The 17,155-nt window shown below is 39.7% G+C and overlaps 1 protein-coding gene across 1 annotated transcript in view; it reads right to left on the bottom strand.

The window, feature by feature from the left end:
• Window positions 1-17,155, bottom strand: part of LOC123987096 (receptor-type tyrosine-protein phosphatase gamma-like) — a 172,148-nt gene that overhangs the window by 154,323 nt on the left and 670 nt on the right. Inside the window, exon 2 of the mRNA XM_046075711.1 lies at window positions 16,763-16,911. Coding sequence (XP_045931667.1) covers window positions 16,763-16,911 — 149 coding nt within the window. The remainder of the gene's footprint in view (window positions 1-16,762; window positions 16,912-17,155) is intronic.

Raw genomic sequence — 17,155 nt, 5'->3', positions numbered from 1 at the left:
CGGTCAGTTAATGCCAAATAGCATAGCAAAAGCTATTGTTTTGTAGCCTAGCATAGCTCCCTAATGCTGTCACAACTTTGGCTGACTATTCTAACATTAGCATTGCCTAAGCAGTGAGTAATATAGGTCCATATTCCATTATTATATTATTAAAATTATTAGGCTAAGGGCTCCCTTGTTAAAGATGCGGAAAAAAGGCTGCAAATGATACTTGAAATACTTCTAGCAGAGCTTTTTCTTTAACAATTACTTGTCCTTCTACTTGAGCATGGATGTTGTGAACTCCACAGCCACCTTTGATCACCAGGGAGTCAGTCAAGAGCAAGTGAGTCCACTGGTCCACTTGCACCGGTACACTTGTCCACAGCACTTACTCTTCAGCTTTGTAGTGATTTGGGGGAATAGTGCAGTGTGCATATTTAGGTGCTTGCAAGGATGGTGCTCTGCTGTGTCTCCAGGTTTACACACACACACACACACATACTGTGCAGTGCAAATGTTTTAGGCAGGTGTGTATAAAATAAACATGTTGAAAGATTAGATTTAACAATTAAAATGCAAAGTGACTGAAGAGAAGCCTTTGCCTTCAAACATTATTATTTCCCCTAGGAACACTTGAACAGAGCTTTTGAAGGAACTCAGCAGGTAGGTTGGCCCATCTTGGAGAACTACCCACAGTTCTTCTGTGGATTTAGGTTATCATGCACATGAACACAAATGAAGTCCACAAAGGATTAGATGCAAGGTAGATGATGTACACAATCTGACACAAAAAATACGCACAAATCATTTTCGGTTAACAGTTGTGTGTTTTGGAAGGCAATAATCCACAAGCTGTTACAAAAATGATTCCTTTTGCTGTCACTGAAGCACAACCTTAACCCAAACAAAGATGCCAACTGAAAGAGTAAACTGTGATCATTTTCAGTTGCCATCTTTATGTATGTCAGTAAATACTCCATTAAAAACAGGTTTTACTTCACTGTACACTCCATAAAGTGTATTCTGTTGTCTGTTTTTACCTGATACTTTGCTTATGTTGCTTCTGATATGTCAGGAGACACTTGAAGGTGGAGGGAAAGTACATAGGGGGTATTCCGCTGGGAAATGTTGTCTTATGGTTGGAAACAGAGGTGCAATGTAGAAGACATTTCCTGCAGACACGGGTCTGAGTATTCTACTTGAAAGCTGTCATCAACGCAAAAGTCTCAAAAAAACGTGACTATGTGAGGCTCAGACTGGAGTTAGTGTAGAGCGAGTGATACAAGCAACAGGTAACATCCATGGACGGGGTTTGCAGCACAAAGTATGCAGTAGCTCTTTGCCTGCTAATGAGCAGCTTTTTGTGCCCAAAAGCTGTTGGACAAGACAGCAAGTCCCTCCAGCTGTATGTGCTGGTACAATAACTGAACACAGAGTTTGACCATATTTGGCCAGCTCCTGCAATTAAGAAGAGAAGGGAATCATCGCTTTACTGTTGATCAAGTAAAAAGTATCCATTTGAGATTATTCATATGGATGCCGAGTCCCTTTCAGTGCCATACTCTTTGTGCATTTTATTTAGAGAGGTGGAAAGGAAGGGTGTAGAGGACAGAGTGGTAAATGCATTTGACTTTCACGGAAGAGACCAGAGTATGCGTCTCTTTTACGTTAACCATGATCTCTTACCTTATCATACCCTACGCCAAGACATATATGGCTTTTGAAAAAGGGAAAAAAACAACAACACAATCTTCTTCTTACAAATTAAAAGTTTTATTTCTAATCAATACAATGCACTTGCTCAGTTCAAGCAGACACAGAGCAACATTAGCATTCATTTGTGTCCAGCCATACTTCACCAGCTAGTCGATAACTTTGTCTGTCTGCAGTTTGGTGCTGAGCAGGGCAAGAGCTTTTTCACTGTCGAACAGTCGCCTGCAGCTGGAAACCAGGTGAGAGCAGTGAGACTGAACCAAAACAGTAAAGTTGCAGGCGGTACAACCAAAACAATGAGCTAAACGCTATCAAAACGGCCAGAGAGCTGAACTACAAAGTCAGGTGATAATTCTTTGTGGGTTCATCACTTTGAGTGACACCTTCTATAGTACATTACTCACAGGGCCCGATTTACTAAAGGTTTGCGTGCCTAAAAACGTGTGCAAACTTGATATCACCAGCAAATTAACATGTAAGCTGATCTACTAACGGTGTGCACGCAGAATGACGTCTTCCAAAAGCGCAAGATAGCACAAGTTGTTCATTGACTACTTTTGCCTCAATGAATATGCAGTTTGGGGCGTTTCAGTTTTAATTTGCAAAGTAATGGGAGGATAACATGCTAATACATTTATTCACTACATGCAATGTGATCTAACAAGCTTAAAAGCAATTTCATGTGATTGTAACATCATCTGTATTTAATATGTTTTAAAGAAAGTGCTGCGCAGAGATGGCTGCTGTTGTCGTTGCGAGAAGGAGACACAGCCGTAATGAAAGAAGACGTAGAGATTCTATATCCAACATATAGTAATACAATTATTTTATTTATTTAACTGTATGAATTGAATAGCTCTTGTATTTTCATTGAAGCTTTGGCAATACTGTTAAATTAACATTCATGCCAATAAAGCAAATTTGAATTGAATTGAAAAAGGTTTTTTTTTCATTTGTGTCAATATTTTTGGCATGACTGAGGAACAACAAACGTGCACATTTGCCTCTCCAGCCGTGCCATATTGGAGCGGTTATCTGACCTAAGGGCTGATTTGGAGCCAGTTAGAAGGTGTCACACAACTTCCCAAGCTTCTTGCAACTCCTCACGTCTGGGTCATTCCAGTATCTGTTTTTCAGGTGTGCTGTCCCAAGTAGTTTGTGCAATCTTAGGCAGGATGGGCATTGTACATACAATTTCCACATACTCGGGACGCACTAGAATGAGTTTAATATAGTTAGAGAATAGAGTTAAATAAGTTTTTACGCCGTACCTGCTTTCCCTCCCAACTTTCCATGGTGGAAACCATTAAAATATGCAAACATTCTCATTTAAATACTGCCACCTCCATTGTGTTTGCACCTGTTGTCACTTACGCAAAAAATTCTTAGTTAATCACCCATAACAGGTACAAGTGCACCTGCAGTATTTTAGAATGCACAAAGAAGTTAGTACTCTTTATCTGGGGTGTTTGTAAATCCGGCCCATAGTCATTTTAACCATTGTTCATATAAAAATACTGATTAATGCAAAACAACAAACAAAATTGCATCAGAATAACTGACCTGGGATCAGGTAGTTTTTCAAGCAAATCAATATCACATCAATAATATATCAATATCTCGACAAAAGGGGCCCAGGGCTTCTTTTGCCTAACTCGCATGATTACAACATGACTATGTTCCATAGATTGCAACTTTCTGTGTGGGGAAATGTAATCCACTTTTGGTTGCCATTCCATCTGTTGACTTCATATCTTCATGGGCCGCCCCACATCTCTGTTCATGTCTTTGTTGATGTAATCTGAGCTGATGGAATGAACGGCCGTGTGTTGCACAGCGACGACGGTTGTGAAAACCTCAGAGAGTACCAGCTCAGAGGTGTTCTTGGTTATTGTTGACAAAATATGCCAAATAAAAGTTTACGCTGTCAGTTTACTAGTTCAAATGATTAGTGATTCCAAAGCTGTTTATCTTGGAACTCACAGTGAGGAAATTACAGCCAGCGAGAACAAGTGATACCAAAAATAGAGTATGAATTGAGCTTTGTTAGTATCTTTCAGGACGTTGTGTCTTGTATTTCTCATTTGGTAAATAAAAGAAGTGGAAGCAACTTTTGAATTTTGTAATTTCTTTCTGTAATTCTGCCTCCATTCTGATGGTGGCCTATAGTGTAATTAAACAAGGTTTAAACATCTGCATTTGTTTTTTTTATGCGATGTAAGGGGAGAAAAACACTACAGGCACTGATAGAAACAAACACTTTGCGTACGGCGCTTTGCAGAGAAATAGTGCGAAGAAATGAAAACTGCTACCCAGTGTTATCATTATTCATCTGATGATTTAGGGGCCGGGATGTGCTTTCCATTTCCCATGCAGCAAAGGTTGATGGGAAATAAAATCCCATTCATCAATGACACATCTTTATCTGTGATACCTGCGGCAAAGCAAAGAGAGGGAGTCTGTGTGGGTATATGTGCGTGAATAAGTGCGCGAACCCCCCCGAATCCACACACACACACACACACACACACACACACACACTCACACTCTCACACTCACACTCTGCCTGTGCTCTCAGCCCCCCTATCGCGTGTTAATTTACAGTGCTCTCTTATCTAGGCAGGTGGGTAAAAGCTGGCAGAGCAAGTTCTGGAGCCACACACACACCCGTCCCTTCCCCCTCCATCTTTTCATTCCTCGCTCCTCGTTTATCACATCTGGGCGGCTTGGGAGGGGGTGGAGATAAAAATGAGCCTTGGCAAGAGGCAGTCAGACAGAATGGATAGCTCAGTGCATCGGACACCTAGCCCTGATAGCATTCTCACCTGCTCTGGGGGGTGGGGGTGGACAAGGGGAGGCACCATAGTGGGAGGTAGCCTTAGACAGATAATACTGGTTTGCTGATACACTGGGGCTGACATTTTAATAAATAACAGTGTAGTCGGTCTCTGATATAATGCAGGTGAATGTCTCCAGATTTCATTCTTGATTCCATATCGGTGGATGAGTACTCACTCTGGTTGCCTTTGTAAAATCCTTGATGTGAACACCATTTTAAAGTGGGATTTTAATGAGATTTCCACTGATGGAATTGATTTTTTGTTTCCATGCAGTGAATTTATCCAAAGCGACTTACAATTTCTATATATGTCAGAGGTCGCACGCCTCTGGAGCAACTAGGAGTGAGGTGTCTTGCTCAGGAAAACTTTGATGGATGGATGTGTCGCAGTGGGAATCAAACCCAGGTCTCTCCTACCAAAAACATGTTTCTTATCCACTGCATCATCTCAACCCCTTAATTGTGTCTCCCCTTTTTTTATTGGCTATTTCATTAGTCATTGTTCAGAATGTGAAGTCTCTGCTCAAGTTCAATCAGGAAGACAATATTTATGCTTCATTGATTCACAACTCTCTCACACACATTCTCTCTCTCTCTCTCTCTCTCTCTCTCTTCCTGCTTCTCTGATCAGCTGATTATGGGCATCCACTCTTTACAACCTCATCAGCCAATCATCAAACTTTAAATCTCTTCTCCTCTCTGCTGCTGTGCAAAATCCTCCAGTCACTCATTCACCTCCAGTTCATCATATCCAGGCCCAGGTAGTGCTCAACAGAATTCCACTTCTCATCACATCCAGATCTTCATCCCCTCAACACCATCAGAAAATGCCTACACTACCTCGTAACAGCTTCAACACCCCCTTTAAATGCCTTGACGTCACGACGGGTCTAATCGCCAAAGACTCCTCACATTTCCCATATTTATGGTGCGTGTGTCAATAAAAGAATCGTTCACTCACATTAAGTCTCTCCTGACTGAGCTAGAGTTAATGTATTTGGCTGTGTAAATTGGAAAATGTATGTACATGCAAAATTATGTAAAAAATAAAATAAACAAATAAGGCACTCAATATCCAGTGACAAAATTTGCTGTGTAATGGTATATCACTGAAGGAACTCAGCAGGTAGGTTGGCCCAACTGAAGCACAAGTCTGATCATCACAACTGTTCAGTGTTCAAGGTATGTGTTATTGTTATTTGTTTTTATAACTGAATGGAATTTGCTCTCTTATCATGGAGATGATTCAGTTGTTATCATGTGATAACCTAAGTATGAAATATATGCTTATGTGGGTGAAAGCTGTGAAACATATCACGATATTGAAATGTTTCAAATGAAGGCTGTCTCACGATATCAGCACGACAGGGTGTCAGGGTGAAATTAGCAAGATGTTAGCGTATTTCGGTGATCGGTGCACCCGCCTGCGTCACGCACAGCACACACGAACTCGCCAGTCAGTTCAAGCAATATCTGTCACAGCGTTTCAAACCAAACTCACCAGTGGAGGGCTGAGTGACAGCCTGTGCGCAGCACTGGCCAGACTAAGGAAACCCTGGTTGTCAGAGAATCGGTAAGCTTGTCAATTAGACACAAGAGGTGTCACTGAGTATTTTTTCTGTTTTCTTGCTGGGATCTAGGAGGAGGAGGTTCTTGTTAAGATATGGACTCAGAGGAGATTTTAACTGATTTAAGGACTCATTCATTAGTGGTTGAACTGTGGGTTTTGTATTGAGCACTGACTGTGTGAGAGTGTACCACAAGGCTAAAATGCTATGTAGAGCAGAGTTAGGTGACAACTTTCACCTTTTGTGACTGATGATACACTTGATCCTTTGATCAAATCTTGATATTTAAAAAAAAAAACAATGACTAAATTAAAGATCATGAGATGTTAGTTATATCTAATAACAACTGAACAGTAGGAATTCGGAAGTTCTATGTTTGACAGTTCCAAAGGAAATGGCTGTCTGACGGCAAGGAAAGGCACCGAAAATATTAAACAAATAGCGTACACTGATATTGTTTTTTTCCCGCTGGGCCTTCTTTTAGGTGGCTAAAATATATACACTGCTGACCCTGTCCACAGCAGTACTTTGCTTAGCTTTGTGTGAGTACAACTATCTGCTTCTCCAAACAGATCCCGTAAAAAGAAAGACAAGATAGAAAGCACTAGTTGTTCCACTGAGCAAGAGCCAAATAACACACCTGCTAAAGATGGCACCTGCAAGCCATCCAACAGTGTTAGAGATGGTGAGAATTAAGTGCAAGAGGATGTGCTGGAGCTGGAGCTGGAGCTGGAGCCAGTGCTACAATCTGAGCAGGTAGATGCATATGTCAAAAGTTATACTGTGTCTAATGGTCCATGCTAATGTGATATGATATAGGCAGAACTTCTTTATTATTTATTTGGCTGATATTCAGCTTACACACTTGTATTTAGAAGGCCTATGCGCAAAAAACCAATAATGTTTTCATCTGTGTCACTGTGCACCATCATCAAAACAAATTCATATACGTTGAGGTACACTGTCAACAATTATTAATTAACTAAACATTATTATTATGATTATTAATATTAATAATAATATTTGTGTTATTATTACTACTAGTGCAGTGCCCTTTCACAGGGGCCGATGTGACTCCTGCCAGCGCTTTTTGTTCAAAATGTGCGTCTCATTATCAGTTTCACCTACAGCAGTGGTCAGCAAGAGGCAGCTCGCTGGCCAAAATAAAACAAAATATGGTTTACTTTGTCAGCGGCTGGTGTTGAAAGAAATCTCAGTCATGACAGCAACAGTTACTCACATAATCACTTCCTCTTAAGTGATTGTGCCTACAAAATAAAATGCTTTATTTCGAGTGGAATTAAGAGTGCAGGATTTTCCACTGCCTGAAGATGCTGGGGAAATGATAAGAAGCATCCATAGGTTGATGGATGTGGACCAATCGCTGGGATGCACACACTCCAGCACATGGTTTATCGTGAGCATGTGAAAAAGTCTCCTCATAGTTAATTTGTTGAAGAGGGTAAAACCAAACACACAATACTCCGATTGTAAGGTCTGTGCTCTATTGAGTGGATAACCGGGCAGCCAACAGTTATTTTTAAGTTATTATTTGTGTTCTGGCCTGCCATGTACTGGCTTTAGAAAAATTGCCAATGCCATACTTATTTGCCGACCCCTGACCTACAGCATTAATAACACTGAAACCACATGACAATGGCGGAGATCCTGCTAGATGTTTAGCGCTTCCTTTTAACATAAAACATAAGTCTTACAAGCCCGTTTCACACACACATTAGTTTCTAACATATACTGCATCAAACCTGCGTGATTACTCTGAACGTATCGTGTGTTCAAATTGCACCAAACACGACACTGCACTCCCTCGGTTCCGCAGCAACACACCCGCCACCCTTTGAAGTCGATTGGTTGAACAATCCTTGAAATAATCGAAATACAAACCCACAGATTCCTTCCTTTATTAGAGAGATGTGACTTGCCTACTCATCCATCTTTATGCTAATAAATCAAAAAATTGTTTGCAGACCATTCAACTAACATTTCACATCAATGTCTAACATCAATTCAGAACAAATATTACACTTTTCTTCTTATAAGCAGGTCCCCAGGTGAAATCTTGTATCAGGATCACTTCAATAATGTACACATAGATATTTTGTGTGTCTCGCCCACAGCTACCCTATTTGTTCCGGAGGGGACTCCCTGTGATTTCTCAAACCTTTCTGCCAATGTCAACATCAACAATTCAAACCCCAGATTTAATTCACAGATGCATGGTTTCGACAGCCACTAGGCTTGTATGTACACTATAATTTATTTATTGTACTCAAGGGGTCAGCTGAGGTGATTAATTTACTTGAGGAGAGCAAGATAGGTGTTTCTAGTTTTGAAAATGCATTTTAATGGCTTGCATAAAATTCTCAAGAATTTAAGCCGGGAGCGGCCTGATTGTGCTAGCCTCTAAACAAAGACAGCTGGCTTGACAATGCAGAATCGAACACACAATGTGCTGGTTGAGAATACCCTATGGGGAGAATTCATACATGTTTGACTTTTGATGCAAATCACACAACAGTTGAATGAGAATGTACAGGACACAGTGTGTGCATACACACACAGGATGAGTCACACTCTAGCTGAAAATGTGTGCTGTGCTGCCTGGCAGTGTTGTGCTTGGCATATTAACCAGAGCATTACTGTTTAAAACAGCAGGTAGGGGAGCAGCGGGTCCCTACTTCATCATGCTATTCAAGGGCCCTATTAGGCTACAATTACTATATGGCAAGGCTTGTAAATCATACATCATTCATGTGGAGCACTCGGAGATAGCACAAGAACACTCCAACACTGAGCTGCTGAGAGGTACTGGGTCGAGAGAAAAAGAAAGGAAATTAAATGGAAAGGCAAGGGTAGTGATTTAAAGGAAAAAGAAAGAAAGGGCAGAGGGCAAATGGTCAGAAAATGATTTGAGATTTAATTAGGCTTCCCAGAGGATGAACCTTATCTATTTTGCATCAGCTTTCATCTAGTGCCACGCTCAAGACAAAATGTGAACAACACAAGGTATCCCATGGCCGAAGAACAGAATGCAAATAAACTGTCTAAAAACATTGTGCCCCTAAGAAGATAAACTCTTATTTACATTTCTTCTGATTTGGTTTTGAAAGCATCAGCTTGTTCATTCGGTCTCACACTTTCATATCATGGGGTATAATTAGTATTGCAGCCTGTAGGGGATTACTATTTTATTATTATTCATGGTAGATCCATCCTCATATTCTGCATTGTATTAAAAAGAGAGACAGAGTCTACAGCCAAGATAACAGGTCTGTGAGGTTGTGCTTAGGCACAGTGGTGCTTTGAGTGGATAACAGAAGCATGGCAACATGCTAATGTCATACTAAAGTAGCTAAGCTATACAAGAGACCTCGTTGAAGAGGTGGTTCCGGTACTCTTTTTCAAACAAACTCTGGTGCGGTTCACGTGTGATGTGAAAGCAAACGAACCAATCAGAGGATTTTATGATAGCAGAGATGTGATCTGAGCATTATTTGTAAAGTTAAACCACTAATAAATCCATCTGCTGACCGCGAAATGTGTTCAGCTATCTTATAATTGATCTGTATAAGCCATGTTTAGTTTAAGAAAAATCATTTGGTAAAGTATACTTGGGATGACAATCGCCAAAGCTGTCCAATCAACAAGTTACCTGTACATCTGTGTAACGTCATGGTTACTTGTCTTGGTTCATTTGTAAAACTGCAGTGTGAACATGAACCGGACCAGGACTAAAATGCAACAGTGTATCGTTTTTTTCACTTGGTCCGGACCAAATGAACCGAACCACAAAGCACCCTTAGTGGTATTGGTATATAAGGAATACTTATATACTAGTACATGACTACTGGTGGGAAATGTTATTCAAATAGGGGCCCCACACAGGAATATTCATTTAGAAGTCTCTAACATGCCATGTTAGATTTATTTTAACATGACTTCATTGTCTTTGAACTCACATAAAATCAAGAAAAAAAATGTATTAAAAAAATTTAATGACAAAAGCATCCTGACTGGAAACATCACTAACAGGCATGGGATGTGCATGGACTAAAGGATTCCCCCGTGATGATAGTAAAATGCAAATTTTTTTAACCTCCTACTTGGAGCTCTTGGATGTTTGCGTGTTAGGGTCTCAATAATCCCACATCTATCTCACGGCCTGCTAACTGCCTTCAAAACATGTTTTCAGTTTTGGGTTGCTGCCTTAAATCATGTTGCTCTGGATCAGCACACTCTTGGTCAAGCGCTTGTTCCTACGACAGGGAACTGGGCCAAACTTGATAGGGTAATACCACTACATGAATAACATTCCAAACTTTAAAAACAATAAAATGCTATGCTTGCTGGATGTTTGATGTTTACTAAATATAGCATATAGGTAACACTGTCATGTCAGCATTCTTCATCAGTATGAAACACCACAACTGAAATAACACAAAATACCAACATCTAATGTAGTCTGTATCCCACGTCAGACGTTAGCACTATTTTGGACGTTGGATTTTGGTTATCTAACATTGCAACCTATATCCAACCAAATATCAACATCTGTGGACGGTTGCCCAGCTGGGCATGGTTGTCTAAGACCAAGATATTAACCAGGCATGATATTGTCATCAAGAGTAGCAGGTGGAAGAAAATCAAACAAATTTGGATGAAATACAGACAAACAAAGAAAACCAAAATATGATAGAAATTAAGATGAAAAGAACAGTTACCCCTCAGCACCAGCCCAAACGAAGTGCATAAACCCCAGGGCGAAATGCCCCTAATCTACTAGCTTGGGTCTCTAGCTAAACCTCAGCTAAACCACAGCTCAGCAGGCAACATGAGTGGTAAAAGCAGTGCAAAATTATTCGTTGTAAAAGCAGTGTGCACCATAATGAGTTTTGAAAGGGAAAGAGAGATAAAAAAAAATACACACTGTAAAAATATCCAAACATCCTGTCTTAACTTTCTTCTGAGCATAAACAAACCATGCCAAGACTCAAGGGATGACATCAAGGGAAATTAAGTGACAATTGCCCTGTTGACTGACATGAACCCTACAGGAATCAGAGCCTTTCTCTATGTAAACAAAAGTCCTATTTCTCTCAAACATCGGCATCTTGATATGCCACACCTGTGAGGTGGATGGATTATCTCGGCAAAGGAGAAGTGCTCACTAACACAGATTCTGACAGATTTGTGAATAATATTTGAGAGAAATAGGCCTTTTGTGTACATACAGAAAGTCTTAGATCCTTGAGTTCAGCTCACGATGAATGAGGGCAAAAACAAAAGTGTTGCGTTTATAATTTTTTTCATTGTAGTTACACATATCCACTAATCCATAAAGAAAACTGGAATGGCAGCTCTCACACTCACGTGTTCCTTGTCTGGGCTGCTTCTGGATGTATGTATGTGTCTTTGTCTGCCAGGATTTCATTAACAAAAATAAAAAGAGCAATGTCGGCTCTGCCAACATGCAATGGTTATTTTTGTCATTATTTCTGAGATTCTATGAACTTCATTATTGAAAGAAAGTCAACAGATGAATCAAGAGTGAATAATTAATCTTAACATGTTAACAGTCCATGCTCTCAACTGAAAAATGATGTGAAATAATGAATATTTTCCACCTTGGTAGTAAACATCTGCAAATAAAGCTGAATCTACTTGCATGTCTGAATTATACAGCTGTACATGGGACAATATGTTCTGTTGTGATTATACATGAGATGGAAACCCCTGTAGATTATGGTCTAACTGTGCCTACTGTTGCTGTGTGTACACACCTGTGTGTGTGTGCATGCATATATGTCTCTGTATATTTTTTTATTCTGTCACTGCAGAGATAACATTGCACAATATAGCAGACAGGCAATCAAGCTGAAACAGGGACTAGACAGCAATCAAACCATGCTCCTATCTCTCTGCTGACGTTGTGGCTGTGTGAACCAGCATAAGAGAGATAGAGTTGAGAAAGCTTTACAGTCTGATACTCCAGTCATTCATACATTGTAGAGAGCTTTCCCTCCGACCACAGACACACAAAAACAACCTGTAAAAACTCACATGGAATTGCTTTACATTTGATTTTTTATGTAAATGTAATGTAATGTCCCCCCGTTAACAAATATTCCGGTGGGTTACAATGTTTTGGAGAGTAATAGTGTCCAGATGATGTTTGTAAGAAAATCTATACCTATATATATAGAGAGATCACCGTAATCAACATTTTGACTTTCACTGCTTTGTTATATCTAGATATATTGCTGCATTTACGTATTACCTGTGTAAGAGTTAATAAATATATTAATTTAATACAATGGAGACTGACCAGAGAGTATTTTCTATAAATTATAGAGAAAACAGATGATGGACATTCATCTAACCCAAGTGAGCATTCATCTAGTATTTTTTTAGGATAGAGAGTGCATCATAGCACAGACACAGCACTGGTGAAAATTACAAATCATTCCTCTAATTGCGTCAGACAAAGGACTTGTCTCTGTACTTGTCTTGTTAGATCTTAGTGCTGCATTCAATATCAATGACATCACATCCTATTACAGAGACTTGAACATTTCATTGGCATTAAAGGAACTACTCTAAGCTGGTTCAAGTCATACTTATCAGATTGATTTCCCTTTGTACATGTTAACGATCAGTGGAGTAAGTACTAACGGTACAACCAGTGCAATGCACCGGGGCCCAGCTGATTAAAAGGGACCGCATCAATTGCCACATGGATCGTGATCATATGACGTCATGCATTCATTCATGCCGTGTTGGCCTAATCACTCCAGTTGATCAAAATTCTGTCGCCAAGTGCTTGCTATTGGTGGGAATTGTTGGGGCTCTGTAATTAAACCTCACTAAAAGTGTACATGCGCCCAAAAGCTAAAAATGGCGTATGCCAAAAAATATTCAGACTTATTAAATGCGCGTATGCACACTTGTAAGCAAGTTCCCTTTATACATCACAATCAAATTTAAATGTAGCACATGTGATGGAGCTCCATGTCCGACCCTTCAAATGTCCGTAGTTGCCTATAAATGGTCAGTGAAACGCCCCTCATTAATATTAATACGTCCTGACTGCATGAAGAAAATGAGAAAAAACGCACTTTCACGCAAGGCTTGTGCACCGGAGGAAAGGGGGCACCAGAGCTCCACCCTTTTATAACCGATCTGCAGGAAGGGACATCCCACTTGATTAGTGACGTCACTGGCTGGAGGGGGACACACACGCAAGACGGGATGACCCAGGTACTAATTTGGATTCCCCCATTTGAAAAGAGAGGAAATCAAACGCATTCTGCTTGTGTTTAAACATTTATTTAGGCTACACAAACAATCCACTCACTAAACAAGGCTGACAATGAGTTAAAATAAATATGACTTGTTGTAGATGACAATAAGATAGTGTTATTTTTTCCATAACGTGTTTTTACAAGCAGCGCATCACTTCTACACGCTGGCGCTCAGCGTTTGGCTCTGTAAGGCAATGAACATCTGATAACAATAGGCAAAATTAAACTGTGCTTTCATATTTGCTCGACTGACGTATTGAAAACGGCATCAATTTAAATGTAATTTGTCCTCCTGTTCACCTTATTTATGAGAATAAATTGCACTGCATGCAAGAATTAATTAATATGATTCCAGATTAAACTGTACAGCATATCTGAGGCGTTCTTTTGCAGAAACAGATATCTCGTTTGTGTTTGTTATCCTAAATCTGGATCTTTTTCTGTGTGCTGCAAATTATCTTAAATTGTGGGGTTTTTTGCGCACTTCAGGGAAAGTCAATCAAATGGGTGTATGTTTATTCAGAAAGGCTTTAAACCTATAATACTACTAATATTTCAATTTATTTTACACAATAGTAGGCCTATTCATTTCAAACCGTTTCATCCTTCTAACATGTGAGTTGCCATTTCTCATTTCTCCTCTATGTGCGTAGGCATGGTTCAGTTTACTTACAGGACCGCGCATTCTCCCTTTGTTTTTTATAGATCACAACCTTTGCTTAGGAAGTGGCATACGCACATTTCCAGCCCTGTTGTGTACGTAAGCACCGTTTATAAATGAGACCCCTGCTCTATAAGTGCAATGAGGTTACTTCTATTCTAGATATTCTAGATATAATCTATTTTAAACAGACCTTATTATAAGTGATAAACTCTGCAAAAATCTACAGTTATTCTGTTTGCACACAGTGAAGCTTCATAACATAACCATATTTGTTATTTGGAAATAAAATCACCACATGAGGCCAAAAATCAGCACAAAATCGAGTCTCTCAGCAGCTTAACTGTGGAAATATCAGTATCGGTTTTGGCCTTAAAGCACTCAACTCAGCTGAGCCATACTGCCAATATTGAATCTGGCATAAGGCGGTGTGTGAGTGTGTCTCTGGAGAAACAGTCTATTCTATATGTTATGACTGAGAGGGTCATCCATTATGAAAAAACAGGCATGATTTTCACTGGCACTTCATACATGTGCTACAAGTGGAAACTTTTCCTTGCTGAGGTATCACTGCTAAATCAAATGTGACCGCATATAATAACTCTAGCAATTTTAAAACAGCAGCCCTGGAGAGCTTGCATTTATACAGGCTTCGTATTTTCAGCCGAATCTTTGAATTCTTCTCCAGCAGGCAGCAATATTACTAGTAGTGAAGACAAATGCATCATTTCCATACTAGGTTATCTCAACCACTGACACAAAGGCAGCTTTATGCAACTTTTTGGAAAGATTTGGGAGGACAAAAAGAGTTTGGAACAGAAGGAGAAGATTACAATATCACTGTCAGCATGCTGATCCACCAAATGTCAAACAATACATATTCATCTGTTTGGCCGGCCACAGCAAAGAGGCAGAGCTCCACGAGACGTCCAACCAGAGATGGCTGACATTTCAGCATTCAAGAGACTGACAGCTGCATATAAACAACACACAAACTTTCAGAAACACCCATACACACTCATATTTACTTTTAAGCTGGATGCTAAAAGAACATTTCTTAATGCCAGAAATAAAGTGTGAGAGGTGGGGCCTGAAGAACATTCAATTGTTTTTGGGTAATGCCACATGAATAATGTTTTTTTCTTGAACCTATCCACTGAACGTTAATGCTGAAAGTATCTTTAAAATGTTCTCTACCAACGTAGTTGATTGACTGGTATATATTTAGAATGCTTTGGGTCTTTTTGATTTCAGAAGATGAAATAAATAGAAAGCTTGAAATTGAGTGCAGGCTTTGAAATTAGTTCATTATTTCAGTTTCCCCTGAAACATTTAACCTAATGAATTAAAAGACACCTTGATTAAATTCGTGGTTATTCAATAGGCCTAATTTATACACAATCACAACATCAATAATTACCATCCGGATAATCAATTAATAATATAAATGCATTCTGCCACTGATTATTAATGATACTGTGCCTCTGAGCAGGACACAGTAGGCCTACAATATAACAACACGTTCTCATCTCAGGGCAACAAATAGGCCAACTACGCTTTCAGAAAGCCTGATAAAGCGTTGCTCTGGGTTGAGAACGGGCTCAGTATAAATACAGAATGCAGGGTGTTCATGTGTAGGTGATTGTTACAGACAGAAAACATGCTGCTCAGTGATAAGTGTGAGCCTTTATAAGCATCAGCACAGTGCACATGTGTAACCACAATTACACACTTACAATGTAATGTCTATATATAATAATAAAGCAACGACAGTCCCTCTTCTGTTGTTTATATTGTCCAAAGTGCTTCTAAGTTTCACAAGCCAAGAAGTTTCTGTACATCACGAGCCAGATGTCTCTTGATTTATGTTACAATTTGTGTTGTGTTCTACCATTGTTGGTGGAATCGGCTGCTATGCTGGCTGCAGTGGTCTCTATGACTGTGGGACTATAGGGGTCTGTGAACATGACTGGCCAGCTGGTTCGCTAGCTACCCCCGCCGGCGTGTAGAATGAAGCGAGTTTGCTGAAACCACAAAGTGGCTTGCCACCTGTGACAGCACCCACCTGATCTTACACAATGGCCTTAATGATCTTACAACTTTAAGCCTTAATATAATTGAAACGCGGAAGTTATATAAAAATTCACACCCCAGTTTTTATGAAGAGGGAAATTGGCTATAGAGACCAAAACCATATTTTGTTCCAGGCTGTTCCTCTTATGACCACTAGATGTTGGTTCTAGTGAAAACCCTCAATGTATTGACTGTATTGAGTAAAAAAATCTTTATTAAAATACAATCCCATTTTTTCCACAATAACAAGAGTTTACTAAGAATTTAACTTCTTGTAATGTCTATGGCTTCTTGACAATTTTGAAGGAGATTGTCCAGAAGAAGTTCTTAAACTCTAAAAATGGGTACATTTGGGGTATATTTGCCCAGATAGACAGGCATCTCAGCCTTTTACACTCAACCATGGGGGTCATCCTATGACATCTCTACACAGATTCATCCCCCTGTGGCACATTTTAATTTTCTGGTTCCAATAACCGACAAGACTACCAGAGCTTCATTCAGAAGCTTTCTCATGAGGTGTCAATATCTACACCATAACAAAGAAAACTACAAGCTGTCAGACGGCTCTTCCTTGGTATGTTGAGGCTTAGTAGATTGTGCTTACCTCCACAGGGTAACGCCGGCTGTTGATGCTGTGTTCAGAGCCTTCAGATCCGTTGCTCGGACCCCAATGAAACTCCACTTTTTCTGCCTTAAACCTCCCTGGTAGGCCTGCTCCCCGAACAAAGTAATCGTCCTTCAAGATAATGGCCACTAGAAGAAAGACAGAAGGACAGAGAAAAACAGAGACAGCGTGAGAAATAGTGAGTGGTCATACAGAATATCTTGTTCAACATACTTAATAGTAATTAGTCCTCTCAAAAGATATACAACAGAAAAATGTCTCTTTTTGATATGAAAGCAAATATCAAAACATTTGAAAAGACAATCGAAACATATGAGGACACAGCACGGAATCTCTTTAAGATCAGAAAAGACAGATACAGACAAAAGGATG

The sequence above is a fragment of the Micropterus dolomieu genome, linkage group LG18 (genome assembly GCF_021292245.1).
Source record: "Micropterus dolomieu isolate WLL.071019.BEF.003 ecotype Adirondacks linkage group LG18, ASM2129224v1, whole genome shotgun sequence".
NCBI classification, from domain to species: domain Eukaryota; kingdom Metazoa; phylum Chordata; class Actinopteri; order Centrarchiformes; family Centrarchidae; genus Micropterus; species Micropterus dolomieu.
This window is presented reverse-complemented; position numbering and strand designations above follow the sequence as displayed.